At 36.8% G+C, this 19119-nt stretch overlaps 1 protein-coding gene across 1 annotated transcript; it reads left to right on the top strand.

The window, feature by feature from the left end:
• Positions 1-11734: 11734 nt before the first annotated feature.
• LOC134206588 (peroxisomal membrane protein 11C) lies at positions 11735-16298 on the top strand. Its single transcript, XM_062682313.1, has 5 exons — positions 11735-12197; positions 12401-12583; positions 12641-12822; positions 15837-15905; positions 15993-16298. Exons 1-5 carry the CDS (start codon positions 12138-12140, stop codon positions 16210-16212), a joined length of 714 nt encoding a protein of 237 aa, XP_062538297.1. The 5' UTR covers positions 11735-12137; the 3' UTR covers positions 16213-16298.
• Positions 16299-19119: the final 2821 nt, after the last annotated feature.

Raw genomic sequence — 19119 nt, 5'->3', positions numbered from 1 at the left:
TACAGCCAGATATCACAGAAATTCCGCGAATACAACGTACCCAGACATCATCTATTTAACGACTTCAATGCAGCATAAGATACAATCAATCGAGTCCAGCTATGGCAGCTAATCCACTCATTTCTTAATTATGAATCTTTTCAATTACCTGCTAGAAACAATCGGAATATCATTACGCAATTCCAACGCAATTTCATCGGAATATCAAAACTGGTTATTCTTCTTGCTCAGGGCCTGGCCCTCCCCAGACCCACTTGTGCCGCCCTCCAGAAAATTAGAAAATCGAATCCCTAAATAGTAAATTTTCACGTACCACAAAATTCCGCATTGCATCGTATGTCTTCTTTGATAAATTTTCCGGCAAAGTATCAAACTCGTCGTTGCAAAATGTCAAGTCCAAGTAATATAGATTTTTCAGATTTTTAGTGCCAATTACTTCCATTGTCATTAATTAAGTGCTTGCAAAGCGTTTATGATTATACCAAGTAAAAAAAACAAGATGTTTAAAAAATATACATTCTTGTTCTGACACTCAACTACGGATAGATTTAAACGAAGTTGTTACATTATTCGTCCAGAATTAAAAAAATGACTGTCTACGTATATTATTGCTCTCATACTTGCATGCTTGTATGCTCCTAAATCGAGCCAAGGAGAGTTTAAACATTAATTCTTTTGTAAACCTTTCCAAAATAGAAATTGGATATTATTCAAGTATGCCGAAAAAACAGTTGATCAAATTATTTTTAGTAGAATGTCCTTACAAGTCCAGATGATTAGTTTCCACTGTGTAACAAAATTCGGTCTCTTGTGAATTACAGATATGGCTTTTCTAGTCTTATTGTTGAGATCGGAGAAAATAGATTTAAACGGATAGATAGTTGTGAAATAAGAAACAATAGTTCTTTTATTGACTGGATGAATAGTAACAAACTTACACACCAATAAAAATCACTCTAATTAAAAAAAGTGTTGACTGATTCCAATATGTCTCGCGCTTAAAATCATAGGAGATAAACTGCATTAATCGATTTCTCTTCTTCGATGTTTTCTTTTTTTTATGTGGCGAATTGCGGTAGTTTTCCGAAGACTTTACTGTATGGTGTGATAAAGGTTGATTGCATATTGCACCACAATAAACAATCACGGCTGCAGCGATTAAAAGGGAAGTTACATAAATCATGGTTGTAGCTTTTGAAACAATTGAGTAATTAACATATAAAATAAAAATTAAATCTATTAAGAGAAAGTTACTCCCCTATGATTCTAAACGCGAGATTTGTTCATTTTAGGTTTAGGTCCTCTCGGGTCCTCTCGGAGCACAGGCAAGCGATCTATATGCCGGCTCCCTGTGCCTAGCCAAAAATAATTAACTTTGTGCAATCGATTAGACTGTGGGCGATCCCCTGTGTATGTTCTTCGTCTCGTGGCTGCGGCTACTAAGAGCATATGCAGATAGCGTGGTCATCGAAGGAATAGTTTCGGCCTCGCAAGAACCACCCGTTACACAAGTGGTCCACGAGATCTGCGAGAGATTCTGCATGGGGAAAGCTTGCCACAGCCAGTGTGTATCGCCCTGACTCACGCCCCGGGATAGGAAATTCAGATCTAATCGCACTTCGAATCACCTCCCCGCACACATCCACTGGCTCCATCATCAGTACGTCGGACCAAGAACTCGGTGCTGACGATCGCATCTATCGACGCACATGAGCGGCCAGTACAACCGACCGCCAACCGTCGTCCTCTCCATAACGTGCTAGACGTCGATCTCTCCCGCCATCCGCAAGCCGGTGACAACGCAATAACCGATCCCTAGACGGGTCGACTCGCTTTCGACGGAATAATCTCAGCGAAAACCCGATCGCCACATCGGCGCACCTGCTACCTAGCCAGTGGTCAGCACAGACAAGCTCAGCAGTTGTAAGTACCCGAAACAACACTCTATTGCACCTACACGATCAAGCACTCTCGCCTCTATCGTTAAAACTGATCATTGTAAATAGAAATTAAGAAGAAGAAAATAGCATGCATAAATAACTAACGACTCACAGAGCACAAATAGAACACAAATGTATAAGTGACGTCACATTAGGCAAAATTTTGAATTTTGAATGCAGTCAGACTGCCTTGAAGTATATGGTACCCAATTATCATCTTTGCCGGTAATAAACCATGTTTTTTAAGCCTGAAACTAGCATTAAAAACCTACCAACTCTATAAATTAAATTACTATTTTTATGAAAATTTTTCTTTTAATGGGTTCATTACACAAAAAAAATATTTTTTGAATAAATCTAATGTGTCTCAGAATTAAACGATAGGACTTTGGAATTTTTAATTATTGAATTTGGGAAAGATAATCTAGTTTGGGTGGGATTTTGGTTGTTGTTGGAACGTGTCGATTATCAGTAGGATCCGTAAGAGAAAAAAAATAGCTAGCTGGGAAATTTGACCAGAAACTCTGGCAGACGGCTTCCACCGTCTGGCGCATAAGCCAGGTTTTAGAAAAACCTCTTACGAGCCCTCTTACAAACCGATGTGAGCTCGGGCGACAGTCGCATGTCGCCCCCAGTATCAAGTTTATTCACAAAATCTCAAAATACGGTTTTGAAGTATTTTTCATTCAATACTTAAATAACATCTTCCGGATCTCAATGATTTTTCAAAAAATATTCAAAAAAATTCCATAATTGTAGATCAAACAAAAAATTTCCAAAAATGAACAACATTTAAAAAACTAGTGCAAATATTAGGACTTTTTAAACTTTTTTTTATTTGATAGGCACTCAGTTATGTATGACGCTTTGCGGAGCCGTAAGTCTTTAGTATGAAAATATTTGAATTAATAAACTTTCACTATAATAGAGATTGTATTAAAATTTTATCAAAGATCAACAAATCATCTTCTTAAGAAAATTATTTTGAACTTTTTAGTGGAATGTCTTCACTTGTCATAAGACGAGTTTGTACAATCCCATTTAATTCCACCACTTAATTGTATCTTGACAGATACGTATTTCCACCTCAACAGTAAGGTTGTCTTCAGTGTCTCGTACTTGACTCGATAGAGATTGTATTAAAATTTTATCAAAGATCAACAAATCATCTTCTTAGGAAAATTATTTTGAGCTTTTTAGTGGAATGTCTTCACTTGTCATAAGACGAGTTTGTACAATCCCATTTAATTCCACCACTCAATTGTATCTTGACAGATACGTATTTCGGCCTCAACAGTAAGGTCGTCTTCAGTGTCTCGTACTTGACTCGACTCGGCAAGTCGAGTCAAGTTCTAGACACTGAAGACGACTTTACTGTTGAGGTCGAAATACGTATCTGATACAATTAAGTGGTGGGAAATGGGAAATTAAATGGGATTGTACAAACTCGTTTTATGAAAAATCATCTTCGTTTCTACTTTTATTAAGTAAGGAATTTTCAAAGGCTTTGAAACTCACCGGCTCACAGTTTTTTTTTATTTATATGGAGCGTGAAAAAACCACCGACCTCCTCCTTTCCCCATTAGCCCTTACCTTCAAAGTGCTCTTAAACATCGGGATATCATACAATTATCATGAAGTTGGGAAGAAAGTACGGTCCCTTTATTTAAACGTTTTCGAAGCGCTCCGCATATCATACAATAAAGAGATCCAAAAACTGCAAAGCTGACTAACAAAACCTTGTGCATAATTAATGAAAATAAGATTAAAGGATATCGGGATTCAAAATTCTCACTCACATTTATCTATAATTAGTAAAATGAATATGAAAAATATATACGAATTGACTAAATCACACCATTGCACAATAGGACAGCCCATATAAAGATGTGGCCAAAACTACCAAAAGGCCAATTTTCGATTTGGGCGAGTAAAATGTGATGAATACTTATAACCTATATTTCTATAATCAGGACGGTTTTTATTTGTTAAATTTTTCAGGGAGAGGTGGGGGGCGTTCAAACTAGCCCCTCCTAGAAATGATATTTTTACGTTTTTTAGGAAAACGGACAGCTTTGCCATGTTTTTGTCTCAAAAGTAACATATTTATATATCGTTACAGAGCTCCTAAACAGATCTATGCAATAGGCTTGATAATGTAATAAAAGCTTCTTCCAGAAATTAGTTTTTAGTAGTTTTGTAAAATCATATTTTACTCAATATTTAACGAACAAAACAGTTTGGTACCCCGCAATACCCCGCAATAAATCATCATGCAGTACACTATTGAATTCTAAAGCTTTGAGGACCATGAATAAAATTCTGCCCAAATTCACCATTTTGTAAGATACATGAATTTTAAAAATTGCCCATTTTTGCCTTTCTCGTGTACTAAGTATACGTAGAACCCTAGGAACATTTTGGTTTTATACTGGGTTTATAACACTCTTGAAGAGTAAATTATGGTCTTCAAGAGTGTTATAAAACTTAAAATGGTACTTGGTACTAAAAGCATTTAAAAAAAAGCCTAAACACTCATAGTGTTGTATACCGATCGACTCAGTTCGAAGAATTGAGGGGATGTCTGTGTGTACGTGTATGTGAATGTCTGTATGTATGTGAGCAAAAATGGTCTTAACTCTTTTTAAGCACTTACTCTAAACCGATTTACTCGCAACAAGTTTCATTCGTCAGAGAACATTGTTTAATTGTTCCCTATTAAAAATAGGCTGAATCGAACTATGGGCTCAAAAGTTATGGCCAAAATACATTTTCTTATAATGTACGAGAAAGACAACATTACCGCTAGGGGGATTAATCAGGTGTTTTGGTAAACTTCTTATTTTTCAATTTTTATCTGAGTTACTCAATAATGCCACTTTAATTGAATTTGGTGACGAACGCAATTTACATAACATTTTAAGGGGGAGGGTTATGCCTTAACGTTGAGCATATTTCAAGAAAAAATCATCTATCATATAAAAAGCGTTACGCAGTGAGAAGGGAAGTTGTTGAAAATTTACAATTTTGACATTACTACATTATAGGAGCGAATTATAGATTAAACCATAACGTGTCATAACGTGTTGGATGAGTAGTGTGTTGAATAACTCCTTGGCACAATACCTTTTGCCTTTCTCGTACAACTAAGTTGTACCGAAAGGCTATCATTTCACTCCAAATTCGAACTTTTGATAGAAGTCCCGGAGACCCATAGTGTTATATACCATTCGACTCAGCTCGATGAGCTGAACAAATGTCTGTCTGTCCGTGTGTGCGTGTGTGTGTGTGTATGTGTGTGCGTGTGTGTGTGCACAAAATGCCATAAAAAACATTAGCCAAATTTTCACATAGAAACTCTTAACCGATTTTCTTGCAACAAGTTGCATCCGACTGAGACTAAAACGCTGTTGATCACTATTGAATTTCATAATAATTGCAAATTGCAAAAAAAATAGATATTAAAATAGTGATGAGACATAGTCACATAGAACAATAATGTGTTATGAAAAATGCCTTGCATCTATGAATATTTTATCCGTGGCTTCCCATTAAGAGTTTCATCGCACTATAAAGATGCTCGTGTTGCACGCATTTAGGCGTAAGTATGCTATTCGTTCAGTTTCATAGTATTATGAAATTGACCGAAAGTCAAAATTCGAATAGGAAATTCGAGAAACTTTTGGCAGCGCCATCTGTCGTCTAGTAGTGTAAATTTTCTATCATAACATTAGACGATGTAACTGTTTTGCCTTTCTTGTACATCATCGAGGTGTAAGCGTAAAGGCTACATTTATTACCTTTTCGCGAGAAAGGCGCCATCACCGTTAGGTGGATTAATCTGGGTTTTTATAATTATGAAAGAAATCTTAATGAAATATCAAATAAATGAAATTCCATTCCGTTGATGTCACAATATGATGTTAGTTGAATCTGTTTTACCCTCCCTTGTTGGTTTAATAAATTCTTTAATAAAACTCAGTGAATTTTCAACACCAGAAGCTGATAGCGTTTTTTTGATCATTTTAGGAAATCTGTGTTGCGTCCATTTGTCTGTGACACGAATATATAGTTTATATGAACATTAGTGTTTTATCTAGCATCAAACAGGCTTATTGCAAGCCAAAAAGTGACCAAATTCCGTTGGTTTTGTAGAATATAACAAAAATCGATACTATGCCGAAAATTGGTCCCATACCCCATTGAAGGCTCAGAAAAAATATTTTTCTTTTTTATCTATGTTTTTATGATGAATACCACTGTTTATTGCAGGATTCATAATTTTGGTCAAAAATACCTCCTTTTTTCCTATTGTGCATTGCTAGAAATCAATTTAATTTTTCGCATATCAAGTGATGTTACCAATAAGAAAAATGAGCGGCAAAGGCATTAAAAAAACCCTTGACAACCCGTACATGCAGTGCTCTATATCGCCTAAGAATATTATCTCTCACCAGCTGGGGCCATGCCCCCCCCCCCCCCCGAGGGGCCTCTAGTATCGATATATTACGTAAAAAGGATTCACCGGGGTAATTGTTACATCTGCTTTAGTTTTTATTGGTATGAAGTGCTTATTAAGTTTATACATAGTCAGTCATAGTCATACAATACATAGTCAGAAACAGTGGTGCAATTTATCAACAATGCCTGCTGAGTGTGATTCTTTTGTTTTGTATTTTTCTCTGCTCCTCTTTGCATATGATGGTGCATTTCAGTCAGAAAGGCAAAGCAGGAGTAGCTTAGCCAACTCGGTTTGCCAACAGCGGGCTGAAGCTGAGGATCATTCGGCACAAATTTCCTGTCTTTGTCTTTCAAGTGATAGTATTCACCCATGCATTTATATAGGGCCGTCACATTCACGCAGCAGCGAGTAAATGTAAGTAACTCCATCGAAATTGACGCAGTAACGAAGATCCTTATTTCCAAACGAAACACAGTTAAAAGGAGATTCCAACGGGCAGGTAATCTCAACGACAAAATTCTCACAGCAAAGCTGACAGATTTGATCCGTGATAGGATAACTAGGCTTAAAAACCACAAGTTCCGACAAGATTTATATAAGTTAGACTCTCGTTCCAATCCTTTCTGGAAACTTACAAAAATCTTAAAATCCAAACCTCAACAAATCCCTCCACTTAAAGTGAGTGATACCTTACTGGTTTCTCCATCTGAAAAATCTGATGCCATTGCACAACAGTTTTTAACATCACATAAATTAGGAAGTAACATAATCAGCCCCATGGAAACAGTGGTGCAGGAAACAATGATCACACTAAGAAATACACAGTGCTATGTCCCAAATAATAAGAAGATAACTCTAGACGAAGTCAGGTTAGTTCTCAAAAATACCAAAAATATGAAGGCCCCAGGGTTCGATACCATATTCAGCTTTGTATTGAAAAACCTCAGCACCCGTACCTTGACCCACCTGACCTGCATTCTAAATAAATGTATGGGCGTTCAGTACTTCCCGTCCATATGGAAATGCGCCAAGGTTATTCCTATACAAAAACCGAGGAAAGATCCCACATCGCCTTCCAGTTACAGACCGATCAGCCTCTTGTCGTCAATTGGTAAATTATTTGAAAAACTTATACTAAATCGGTTACTAGAACACATTAGTAATAATAGAATAATCCCAGATCAACAATTTGGCTTTAGAAAAAACCACTCCACCTCACATCAACTACAACGTGTTGCTCAATTTATCCAAAAAAAATAAGACGGTAGCCAAATCCACGGTCATGGTTCTACTCGACATAGAGAAGGCCTTCGACAACGTGTGGCACGAAGGCCTTCTCTATAAACTGTATAGGTACAACTTTCCAATATACCTGACTAAAATTATCCAGTTTTCCGCGAGCGGTAATGGCCGCCAGCTTGCCTGCGGGTTAGTCTCTGATTTGACATTTCTGGAGGTCAACTGCACCCACCGTTCGAGCATTTTGATCAATGTGGTATATAAAAAGGCTTGAATTCACTTAATCAGCACCTTCTTTTATGCCACATTGGTCAGAATTCTCAGAGAGGTGGGTGCAGTTGACCTCCAGAAATGTCAAATCAGAGACTAACCCGCAGGCAAGCTGGCGGCCATTACCGCTCGCGGAAAACTGGATACAAAATTACCTTGCCGATAGGAGCTTTAGGGTTGTAATAAATAATGTCCCCTCACAGACTCTCTCAATCCCAGCAGGAGTTCCGCAAGGGAGCTTACTAGGTCCTGTTTTGTACAATATCTATACCTCTGATGTTCCACAACCTCCAGATGAATGTCATATGTCTTTGTATGCAGACGACACTTCAATAATGGCCAATGGCCGTAACACCAAAAGCACTATCAAAAAATTACAAAATTATCTAAATTCATACACGGCATACATGCAGACATGGAAAATCAAAATTAACTATACAAAAACGCAGGCAATATTATTCCCTTATAAAAACACACCAAGATTAAATCCGCCCAATAATTGTCAAATAACAATAAACGGCAATCCAGTTAAATGGGAAAAGGAAGTAGTATACTTAGGACTTACTTTCGACGAAAAACACATCTTTCGCACACACATAGATAAAATTAGAACAAAATGTCAAATTTTACTGAAAAAATTGTATCCCTTGATTAACAGAAATTCCAAACTTTCTATTATAAACAAGGCAGCAGTTTATAACCAGATTGTATTACCAGTAATTATGTACGGTTCTCCCATATGGGACTGCTGTGCTAAAACACACAAAAGAAAACTTCAAATAATTCAGAACAAATTTTTGAGACTTATCTATAACCTATCAAGGTTTACCAGAATAACAACTATTCATGAAATAGCAGAAGTAAAAAATTTATAGAAAAATCGCGACTTTCAGAGTATGACACAATACGTGGATTGTTTCCACTGTAGTATTAGTTAGTTAAGATTAGGTTAAGGATTATAACAGTCTACCAGTGATAATATCATTGAAAATGTAAAACAGTAAAATGTAGAAACAATAACAAATCAACAGCAAATAGAACTAAAGATGTAAGCGTAGGCAATCAATTAAAATGTAAAATGAATAGAAATGTTAAAGAATGAAAATAAATATGAGATTGAACGAAAAAAAAAAACGCAGCAGCGAGTGAACTGCATGGACTGTCACTGCGGGCTGCGTATGCAATGAGAAAAGAGGTCTTCTGTTTACTTTATCTTTGATTGTTGCTGCTAACCATTTTCAGTTTACAAGGCTACGAAGTGAGTGTGAAGAGGCAATGGTATCAATATCCTACAAATTTCAGTCACTGAGATTGAGAATTCGCACCACTGGTCAGAAATGGTTTGCTGCATATTATTACATGTACGTAAAGCTTTCAACTTTCTATACATTTTATTTATTTATAGCAATATGACCACCAACAGGTGAGTCGTGGTTCATTTTTAAAAGATTTTGTTTTTAATTAGCGCTTGTTATTACCTTCAGTTTTCCAAATATTAAGGTTAGGAGCTGTCCATATACCACGAATAATTGTGAATGTCCACAGTTCAAACAAATTTTTGACAATTTGTATAAGCAATTGTCCACGCTGGAGGTATCTGAAAATGATCATAACCTGTCCACGTGGTATATGGACAGTCCCTTATATTCCTAAGAATGTTGTATATTCCTAAGACTTTTCAACATACTAACGTCGACGAATTTGAATAACGCATCATCTTTTGCAATTGCTATTTGGCTTGGAATACGGCATTCCGTTCTTAATAATATAGGGATCCCTTTATCCAGTTTTCTGAAAATTCGTACTTTTCTGGCTAATAAAATTTAGATACAACTCTAGCGTTAATCCTTTAGTGTAATTTTTCTTGAACAATACTATAGATAGATTTGAAAAATTCTTAGAAGGAATAAATGATATCTTAGGAATACTAAACGCATTTTTGTTACCAATATCCGGCTGATTTAGTTTCTTATTGGTCACAGCCCTTGTTATTATGAACGTACATGTTCTTCAACGATTCAGTGTCTAATTCTACTCTAGATAAGGCGTCTTCTACTGAATTTCTGTTTTCCTTTTATGTATTGAACAATGAAATCATACTCTTCGAGATCAAGCCTCATAGGAGCAAGTTTCGATGTTGTGTTTTTAAGGGAAAATAGAAATATTAATGGTCGCTGATCAGTTCTGTAAGTAGGCTGTAAGTTCTCGCTTTATTGTAGATTTATTAGCTTCATCTTTCGTGAATGCCTTGCTGGCAAATGCAATAGGTAGCTCAAAATCTCCAAGCGGCTGAACAATCACCGCACTACAAGCGACTTTCGATGCATCGATATGCGTCATCCTATATGCATTTTGAATCCTTTCTCAATTATTAAGTGGATTTGTAAATGCAACAAAATTCAGAATAAATCGACGGTAGTAATTGCAGAATGCTACAAACCGTCGAGTTTCATCTGGATTTTTGGGTATGGGAAAGTTCGTTATAGTTGAAAATTTGGACGGGTCTGGTAGTATGCCGTAGGCTGATATATGGATATCATCTATCCGTGGTAACGGAAATTTGTCAGCTATTACGCTTTTGTTTAGCTGTCTGAAGTCGACAACTAAACGCCATTTATTGCTTGCAATGGGTTTCCTTTTTTTTGGTACTAGTAAGACTGGCGAATTTAATGGGGATATTGAGTGTTGCATAATGTTACTATCTATCATCATCTGTATTTGGTTATTTATTTCAGCCTTTTGAGATTAAGGAATTCTACAATTTTAATGCATTTATGTTCATATGGGAATTCATACAAAGCGCGCTTGTTACGCCTTCCTAAAACAGTCGAACCGTTTTGAAATGATTAACGGTTTCATTTATAGTGTACATACAACATTGATGGACACATTGGTTTAATTATTCTCAACTTAGTATTGGCCAAACATCTCAAAATAATTAGTAATCCGCTTGTTCCGTTTATACAGATGCCAAAAACGGAAGTTTGATGCGTTGCGTATATTTAAGTTCAAGACAATTTGATAGTTGTGATAGGGCTCACCAGTCCCATATCTAAAAAAACTCCAAATTTTGACGAACTGCCATACAAGTTTGGTGCAACATCAGTGAACGAGCATGAGCAATGAGCATGCATCGCTTCATTTGATAATGGCCATAATCATATGTTACTCGAGATTTGTTTTAAATTATCTCGGTACTAACTATCGCTAACGGGACATGTTGTTTTTGAAAGACACCTGGGATACCCTAATATAATACCCTAAACTTGACTTAATTTTTTTTCTTCTTTTCAAGGGAAATAACTAGAAAAGTGTTTTTGTAAGGATGTGATGTCTTGAACAAGAAAATCATCCCGGAAAAGCTTGTTAGTTAGTCGTCGACTAACCGCGACCCCTTACGACCACAGGTCTGTTACTGTTTCACTCAAAAGCCGTTGTCTTGTTGCGTCTTTGGGCGATGAGGCAATTGCCGCAATCTTTCATACAAGCTTTCATTCTAGTGTCGGTTCATTCAAACGTCAATGTCGCTGTTTCATTGTACTCACACGATCAACTGTGCTTTGAATATAGCACAACATTCCACGTGGGGAACGATACTTGTAGTGAAACATCTATGAAAGTACGACTACCAATACTACGGTGCACTTCTGGACTTTGGGCTCTAGGGTAGGTGCTATGATATGAGCTTTTCACACAAAATTTACAATGTGTGCAATAGTTATGTATATTCGTAAAAAGCATTGAAGTTTTTAATGAATAATTATTGTTAGATGTATATATTCACTGGTTTATAAAATCAAAACAATATGTGCTGATGTGCATCTCATCCATCACTACTAAATTGAATGTGCAACAGAAGATACCACACCATAGCTCAGTGGCGCTTCAATGATGTTGCAGGGGAAGGCGATTATGGGATGGTAAAGGCAGGAGGGTAAACAATCCTCGCTTCATCGTGATCCTTTCACACAGGTAGTGTCATGCCAGTCATTATTTGTTGGTACTCTGAACTGGTCATCGTTCTTGTATTGTGACGGTATCTGGAGTAGTAAATTAATAATTAACAGTTTGCAAAAAAATATTTGTTGACACTGATGTATAAGAGCTGATAGCTGTACTGTTACTGTGCATAAACACATTTGATACAATCACATCAAATACCGTGAATTTTATTGTTTTTCACGATTGCTTGAGATTATAGAATTATCTGGATTCAATTAGCCAAAATGAGTAAAGTTTTGAACGAGGTTTGTGATATGTTGGACACATACACTGGGCGGGATAAGGTAAGTGGAGTTCCACGTAGCATAAGCAACCACTTTCACTTTTCAGTAGTGCTATAACTTGTCCTACTAGTCAAAACAATAAAGAGATCAAGTTCAAGCTGTTGCGTATGCTACGTCAATGCGAGAAGGCCGGTTTTTTTTATATCCGCATTATCGAATGCTAATGCTATTTTTGATCATTGACCCATCATTGACTTTTACAGATTGTCAGAACACTTTGTTATACCACGAAACTTGCATCTGGGCTGTATGCGGGCAAAGATGCTGATTTTGCCAAGAAATTGGCCATTTTCAGCTCCAAAATGTCACAAACGAGAGCTACACTACGACTTTTCGATGACTTGCCCATGCTTAGCTATTCACTCAGCTACGGAATCGGAAATAAGGTGACTAAAATAGCGTTCATCAATCGATTGTTAATTATTGCTCGATAATTCCCGCAGGAACCAGACAGAATAATGGGCCTTATTGGTTTCATTACCAATATCATCGATCACGTGTACTATCCAGTTGATAAAATATGCTGGATGATTGAATACAAATTACTCAATGTTGAAAACCCTACAAAATGGGATACTGCGAATTCCATCTTTTGGGTGGCATCGATATACCTGAACCTAATGAAGTAAGTTATTTTCATTTTTATCTATCTTTTTATTTTTAGCAAAACAGCTTAACTTGGGACATCGTTATCTTAATCCATACGATAAATTGGACGTTTTAAAACGATTTATTCTTATCTTTTGAAGAAAGGCTAAATTATTTCCGTTGGACGGCATGCCAAATTATCAATATTCGAATTTGCTAGTATGAAAGAAGAAGGTTCCTGTGTGTGCTTGTTACATGAAAGCAAACAAGCTTCGCACGGTACATTAGACTTGGGGAACATCCATGAATTACGTAACGCTTGGAGCGGGAGGGTTGTCCGAAGTGTGATGACCCATACAAAAAGTGTGACATAGAGGAGAGGGGGGGTTAAAAAATGGTAAATTTTTGCGTTACGTAATTAATAGTTCTTCCCTTGCTATGCATTGATTTGGCTACCCATTAAACACTTTGATCTGTGCGCAACGGATGTTGGGTTTAGAATAGGTGAATTAATTTATTGACAATAATCCATTGGTTATCATTTGTTATGTAGACGACTTTAAAGTAAATTGGGTGTAGGTGTAGTTAAAGAATTTGACTATCGTGGGCATTTTTATTACAGATGAAACGATAACGATAATGGGAGAAAAATAATTTTGTTTGATGCCCTTCCATTTTATTACAATTTCATTAAACTGTGCCCAAAACTATCCATCTTAAATAATGTTCAGTACCGACGGACGACCACATTGATACAAACTAGCGCGGCAGAAACAAGGGAATATTGCCACTACGAGCGCGCAATCATTAATGATGCAGCTGATGTGCGGACGTTGACGAAACGATTGGTTCTATGACGAATGCAGGCATTTTCCGGCACTTTTTATTGCCCCGGGGATAGAAAATCTCATATATCCCAGTGTCAGGCCTGGTAGCGGGTCACTTTTTAGTGACTTGGTCACTTTTTTCGGGCTAGTCACTAAAAAGTCTCTTTTTTCGACCTCAAGTCACTAAAGTCACTTTTTCTCGCAAAAAGTCACTATTTTCAACTATTTTGAAACTATTGACTAAGATTTTTTTTATAAAGCTTTATGTATCCATCGGAAGATGTTTTGTTTATGGCGGAAATGAAATTAGGGATCTTGGAAAAATGATCACTCAGAAACATCGCCAGCCATTTAATTTAATTCGTTGCTCCTATTGGCATTTCACCAGTAGCTAATTGAAGGTGTTTTATGTCACAGTTTATAAATTGGTATACAGTCATGCAAGCAGGAGACCTGTCGATTTAGTTTTTTTTAAACTAAAACTTTATGCAGTAGGGGAAGGTGGGAAGACTTTATTCCTTGTTCCTCCAGAAAATAATTTTAGTGGCCACGCAAAATTAGAACAACTTCTTCCAATAATGACCAAATGCTATCATTTTTTCACAGCACAAATCCATAAATATGCTAAATGATGTTCACTGATAAAAATGCCATCATTCCACCACAATTTCAGGATATTTGAATTTTGAGTTATTGCCTCAATTTGAGGAGACTTTATCCCTCATTAGGCATCCATATAAAACCTTGTCTAAAAAATTCAAGAAATTCAAAAATTTCAAGCGGCTTTTTTTGTAGATTTTGACAGATGTAATGAAGGGTTTGCTCTAAACAAATATTTATTGAGTAGATATCATAGAAAGGCGATCAAGTCTCCCCAATTTTGAAGATTGCATGCGCTGTCGAATTCCATAGCAAAAATCGTTTATGAATACGCACATCAAGTCGGAAAATCTGCGTATTTTGAAGTAAAAATATTTAAAAATTCAGAGAGCACGGTCCTCATTACAAGCAGGAGGTCGAACGTTCAATCCCAGGCTCGTTGTACATGAATCTTCATAATTTTTGTATCGTTTTTTACCAAAACGATCCTACTGTTCCTGTCGCACTAAAAATTCCAAAAACATCCGTGGCACCTGGCACCTATGACATATCGTTAGGCAGATTAGGCAGCTAATCCAATGATCGCAATTTTCACTTATTCTCACCAGAAGAGAATGCTCATTCACGCAGATATTCGCCGAGAAATAATTTTCAGGAAAGAAAAACAGGTGTTAAGAGTGATAACCATATTTCGATCACTTCCAGTGGCGTAAAAATTTGATTTGCTTGCAGACTACTCATAGTTTTGAGTTGTCCTGCTTTTTACTGATATTGAGTAAAATTTCCGTGGGGTTAGAAGAGAGGGCAATAATTTTACTTAGTCGCTGAGTAGATAAAAGTTACCGAGTACGATTTTAATTTTTCTTCTGAGCTCATTCTAAAAGAAAAGAGTGGTGAGTGATAGATGTTTTCCGGCACAAATTACTAAAAAAATATTCTCCTTCGACCCAAAAACGCTTGATTTCGTCTCATCGAACTTGCAATTGAAATTGGAAGTCACTATTTGGTCACTTTTTCTGCAACTTAAAGTCACTATTTGGTCCCTTTTTTCGTCAGCTTTGGTCACTAAAGTCACTATTTTGAGTGGCTTCGGTCGCTACCAGCCCTGCAGTGTTCAATAATTCACGGGATTCTGGAAAGCCAGAAATTCAATAAATTGCGGGACGTCCCGGGATGAACTCTCTAGTGCAGACACATTCTGTAGTAAAAGGACACAGAGTGAGCGATCGCAGGGGACCCGACGGAGTGTGGAATGCTGTAGACCTAAACGGAGGCAGTAGCCCGCCTCTTTCGGGAGAAAATTGATTTTGATTTTCATTTTTAACATTACAACATTACAAAAAACCCTGCTTATGAAAACACCAACGAATCTTAAGTGCTTGTTTCGAAGATTGTACGAGAAACGTGTTTCCAAATACCTATGGTCCAGAGAGTTGAAAATGTTTCCTTACCGAAAAATTCATATACCTAACCTAGAATCGAACTCACCATCTACGGATTGGCAATTCTTCGGCTTTTCTCGCAAACTTGACTACAGACTCATGCAACTTGTATTGTAGTGTTTATAATCTTTTCTACCTTGTTGATACATCATTTGTAATCTTGTTATTCTTTTTTTGGACAGGACAATCCGAAGTTACACCGTCATGGAGCAACATAAAACACACATCAACAAGCCGGAAAATGAATCAAGGTGCGATAAATTCCATAAAAAATGTTTGTTTTTTTTTCAATAAATTACACGAAACTCTCTCTAATATATGCTCTCGATCGTCAACAGCCAAGCAGTGAAACTGCTACTGATAAAACAACGAATGGAACTAATCTCCATCGTGAGGCTTACGCTTGACTTGGTGCACGCCGGAAGCACACTGCCGAAAGGAATGCTGTGGGGTGGAAAGTTCGAATCCTGGCACATAGGAATGATTGGAACGATCTCCTCGTTTATTGGACTATACCAGTACTTTGCAAAGAAACGAATCATAAGTAAAAGCTCTTAGTGTATGGGACTTTTTTTTAGAGAGTGGAAGAAGTTTGGATTGTAAAATGTTGTTTTCTAGGAATGATACTAAACTAACAAAAATGAGTGGATCTTTTTTATTATTATCGTACATATGTCGACGGCAATATTCTCACTTTCTGAATAGTGTTCCTAATGCGCCCTTTTTAAACCCACTGTAGATCAGAGGATTGGGCCGCATATTATCTAGGCGATTTTTTTTTCAGCGGTAAAAACAATCACAAAACTGGAATGTATAGAATTGGGCACAAATCGTGTGTTTGCAATTAGAAATGTGTTTTTATGATTGAATCAGACAGTCCATAGGCATTACAAACACGATATGATGGTAAAAATGCGTTATAGATTAATTGAATTTTGCATTATACCATTACGCTCTTGTTGTCACATTTCTATTCATGTGAGAATGTGTTAAAAACACATGATTATAAGAAATAGTGTTCAAACGTAATTCGCCGGTTCCGGATTTGTTAAATGATAAATTTGCTGATTAGATAAAGTGTCGAAATTGGGTCAACGAAAATATAACGTAACACTCAAAGCAAAATAGACCCGTTCAACAGTGAGACTAATTGATTACGGCTTTTTTGTACGGTAATAGTAAATGGGATCATGCGGTTTCTTAAACAAATTAGAATGAACATGATTCATGTATAAAGTTTACACAGTATTAAGTTTTCCTCAAAAAAAGTTTCGTTGCATCATGAAAAAAAGTTTGGTTACATAGGATAGCGGTCATGGTCTACTAGCTTTTTAAAAGCTGACTTTGTAATAAAATACTTACATTTCTAGTCAAAACATTTGAAGTAGTTATGCTTTCTAGATGACAACCAGTCCAGTTAACACAATGCGATGTTCAAGTGGAGGCGATAGTACAAGTTGTATGGCAAAGTACGTATATCACCTCGACTTTAGCATCTTATATGACATCATATACGATCTTGTGTTGACTGGGAGTGTAATATTATATTGATGGCAGAATCAAGAATCATTCGCGTTCGTTGCATAGTGTTTGGAAAACAGAATGATCACTATGAAAGGAAAACAGAATGATCACTATGATATCACAGAACCAGGCAGTTGTCGCTTTGAAGCACTAAAGGTAGATCCGATACGAAAAATATTCTACTTAGCGCAAGATTGGTACTAGCTGCATCCGTTGACTTCATTTCTACTACAGACAAGTATCTCGAATATGTGTCCACTAGTACTAGAAACTATCCTGATCCATAAGACGACAATGACAAAAAATTGACCTGGAGAATTTCCCACGGTCCTTCTGGAAGACGTCGACTAGTCAATGATATTGGAGGATTTTTTTTTTGATAATGTAAGGCATGTTTCGCAACTTTTGATAAAAGATTCAACGTCTTTGCTCATTCATGGCCACCAGAAATAATCACGCATCATTCGTTTCATAGCTGCTGTACCAATATGACCACGATGTGCTGTTTGAAGTGACTTCTTCCGTAATAACTTTGGCAATACGATTTTGCAGGGCTGGTAGCAAGTCACTTTTTAGTGACTTGGTCACTATTTTGAGCCTAGTCACTAAAAAGTCACTATTTGCATTCAAAGGTCACTAAAGTCACTATTTTTCGGAAAATGGTCACTAAAGTCACTATTTTCGCACCACCGTTTGTAAAAAAAATCAAAATAAAAATCATTTGTACCTACCATTATCATCAACAAAATCAAATGTAATTCTGTTAGCAAAATATATAAAGTTTAAAAAATTGCTCTAATGAAAGGCAGAATGGGTTCGAACCATGGACTTCGGGATCGAGAGACACACAGACAGACCACACAGTGAAGCTTAGGCATACGTTTAGGCAACGCCGTATATAAAGCGCAGGATTGTTACGACTACGAGGATTTTGCGATTTTCGCGGTTTTTGCGATTCTCGCGGATTTACATAACGGTTGAGGCTTCGCGCGGATTTAGTTTCGTGTGGAAATCTGATAAATAAGGAGCGTAGGGTTTTGTTTTTGATAGCAAAATGTCGTTGAGATGGGACTTCACATTCGAATTCTTTGCTTACCCAATTTTTCGGATATTTCCAAGCCATTATTGAATGCATTATACTCTTGAGCACTCGTTTAGCAAGCATTATAAGGCTTCTTGTCATTTTTCATCGTTTCTGAATATCCATTTTTTGTCACGTCAATTTCGACATAATTCCGAGATATTTCTTAGTTTCTGATTGATAGACCCCTCTACGACGAACCACATTAGAATTCGTACATCGGGACTTCCGAACCGAACTTTCTTCCGAAGTGTTATCTGTCAAACTAATTGATGCGTTGTTTAGCGCATCTTTAGGCGAATCCAGCGCACTGCTTCCTAAGTTGGGTAAGTTGCCTGTATCTAGAGAAAAATCCACTTTCGTTATAAAAAGCTTCCTAACTTTGTTTCTCTTAGAGGAACTTTCACTGTAATTTCTGTAACGATGACCGATGATCTTTATGTAAAATTCCGTAAAAATTCCGCCTTGAATTTGGGAAATAATTTTCGGAAAGTTTTTTTTTAGGAATTTACCAAACTATATCTACAGGAATTCTCAAAAAGATTTCTACCGGAATTCATGAAAAAATCTGCTTGTATTTGAAGGAGATATTTTTTTTCAGGGATTCGCGGAGAAGTTTTATAGTAATTGACGTGCAGTTTCCGCGGAAATTGCTGAAAGACAGCAGGAATATCTACAAAATATTCTGCCTTGAATTTGAAAGAATTTCCGGAAGTTTTTGTGCTGACATTCGCCATCGGATTTGTGTTGGAATTTCCGTTTGAACTCATGGAGAAAGATTTCACAAGGATTGAAGTATTTTCTGCACAATTTCTGAAAAAGAAATCCTGATGTTAAAAAGAAAATCACAAGGTTTTCCA

Source organism: Armigeres subalbatus, chromosome 1, assembly GCF_024139115.2.
Source record: "Armigeres subalbatus isolate Guangzhou_Male chromosome 1, GZ_Asu_2, whole genome shotgun sequence".
NCBI lineage: Eukaryota > Metazoa > Arthropoda > Insecta > Diptera > Culicidae > Armigeres > Armigeres subalbatus.
Note: the sequence above shows the minus strand (reverse complement) of the source record. Positions and strands in the feature narration are given on the sequence as shown.

What these genes read in the sequence shown, in the direction of transcription:
- LOC134206588 (XM_062682313.1), top strand. Translation starts at nt 12,138, where the DNA reads ATGAGTAAAGTTTTGAACGAGGTTTGTGATATGTTGGACACATACACT. An exon ending in GCTACGGAATCGGAAATAAG is followed by an intron (nt 12,584 to 12,640) that starts GTGACTAAAATA and finishes TAATTCCCGCAG; the next exon opens with GAACCAGACAGAATAATGGG. An exon ending in AAGCCGGAAAATGAATCAAG is followed by an intron (nt 15,906 to 15,992) that starts GTGCGATAAATT and finishes GATCGTCAACAG; the next exon opens with CCAAGCAGTGAAACTGCTAC.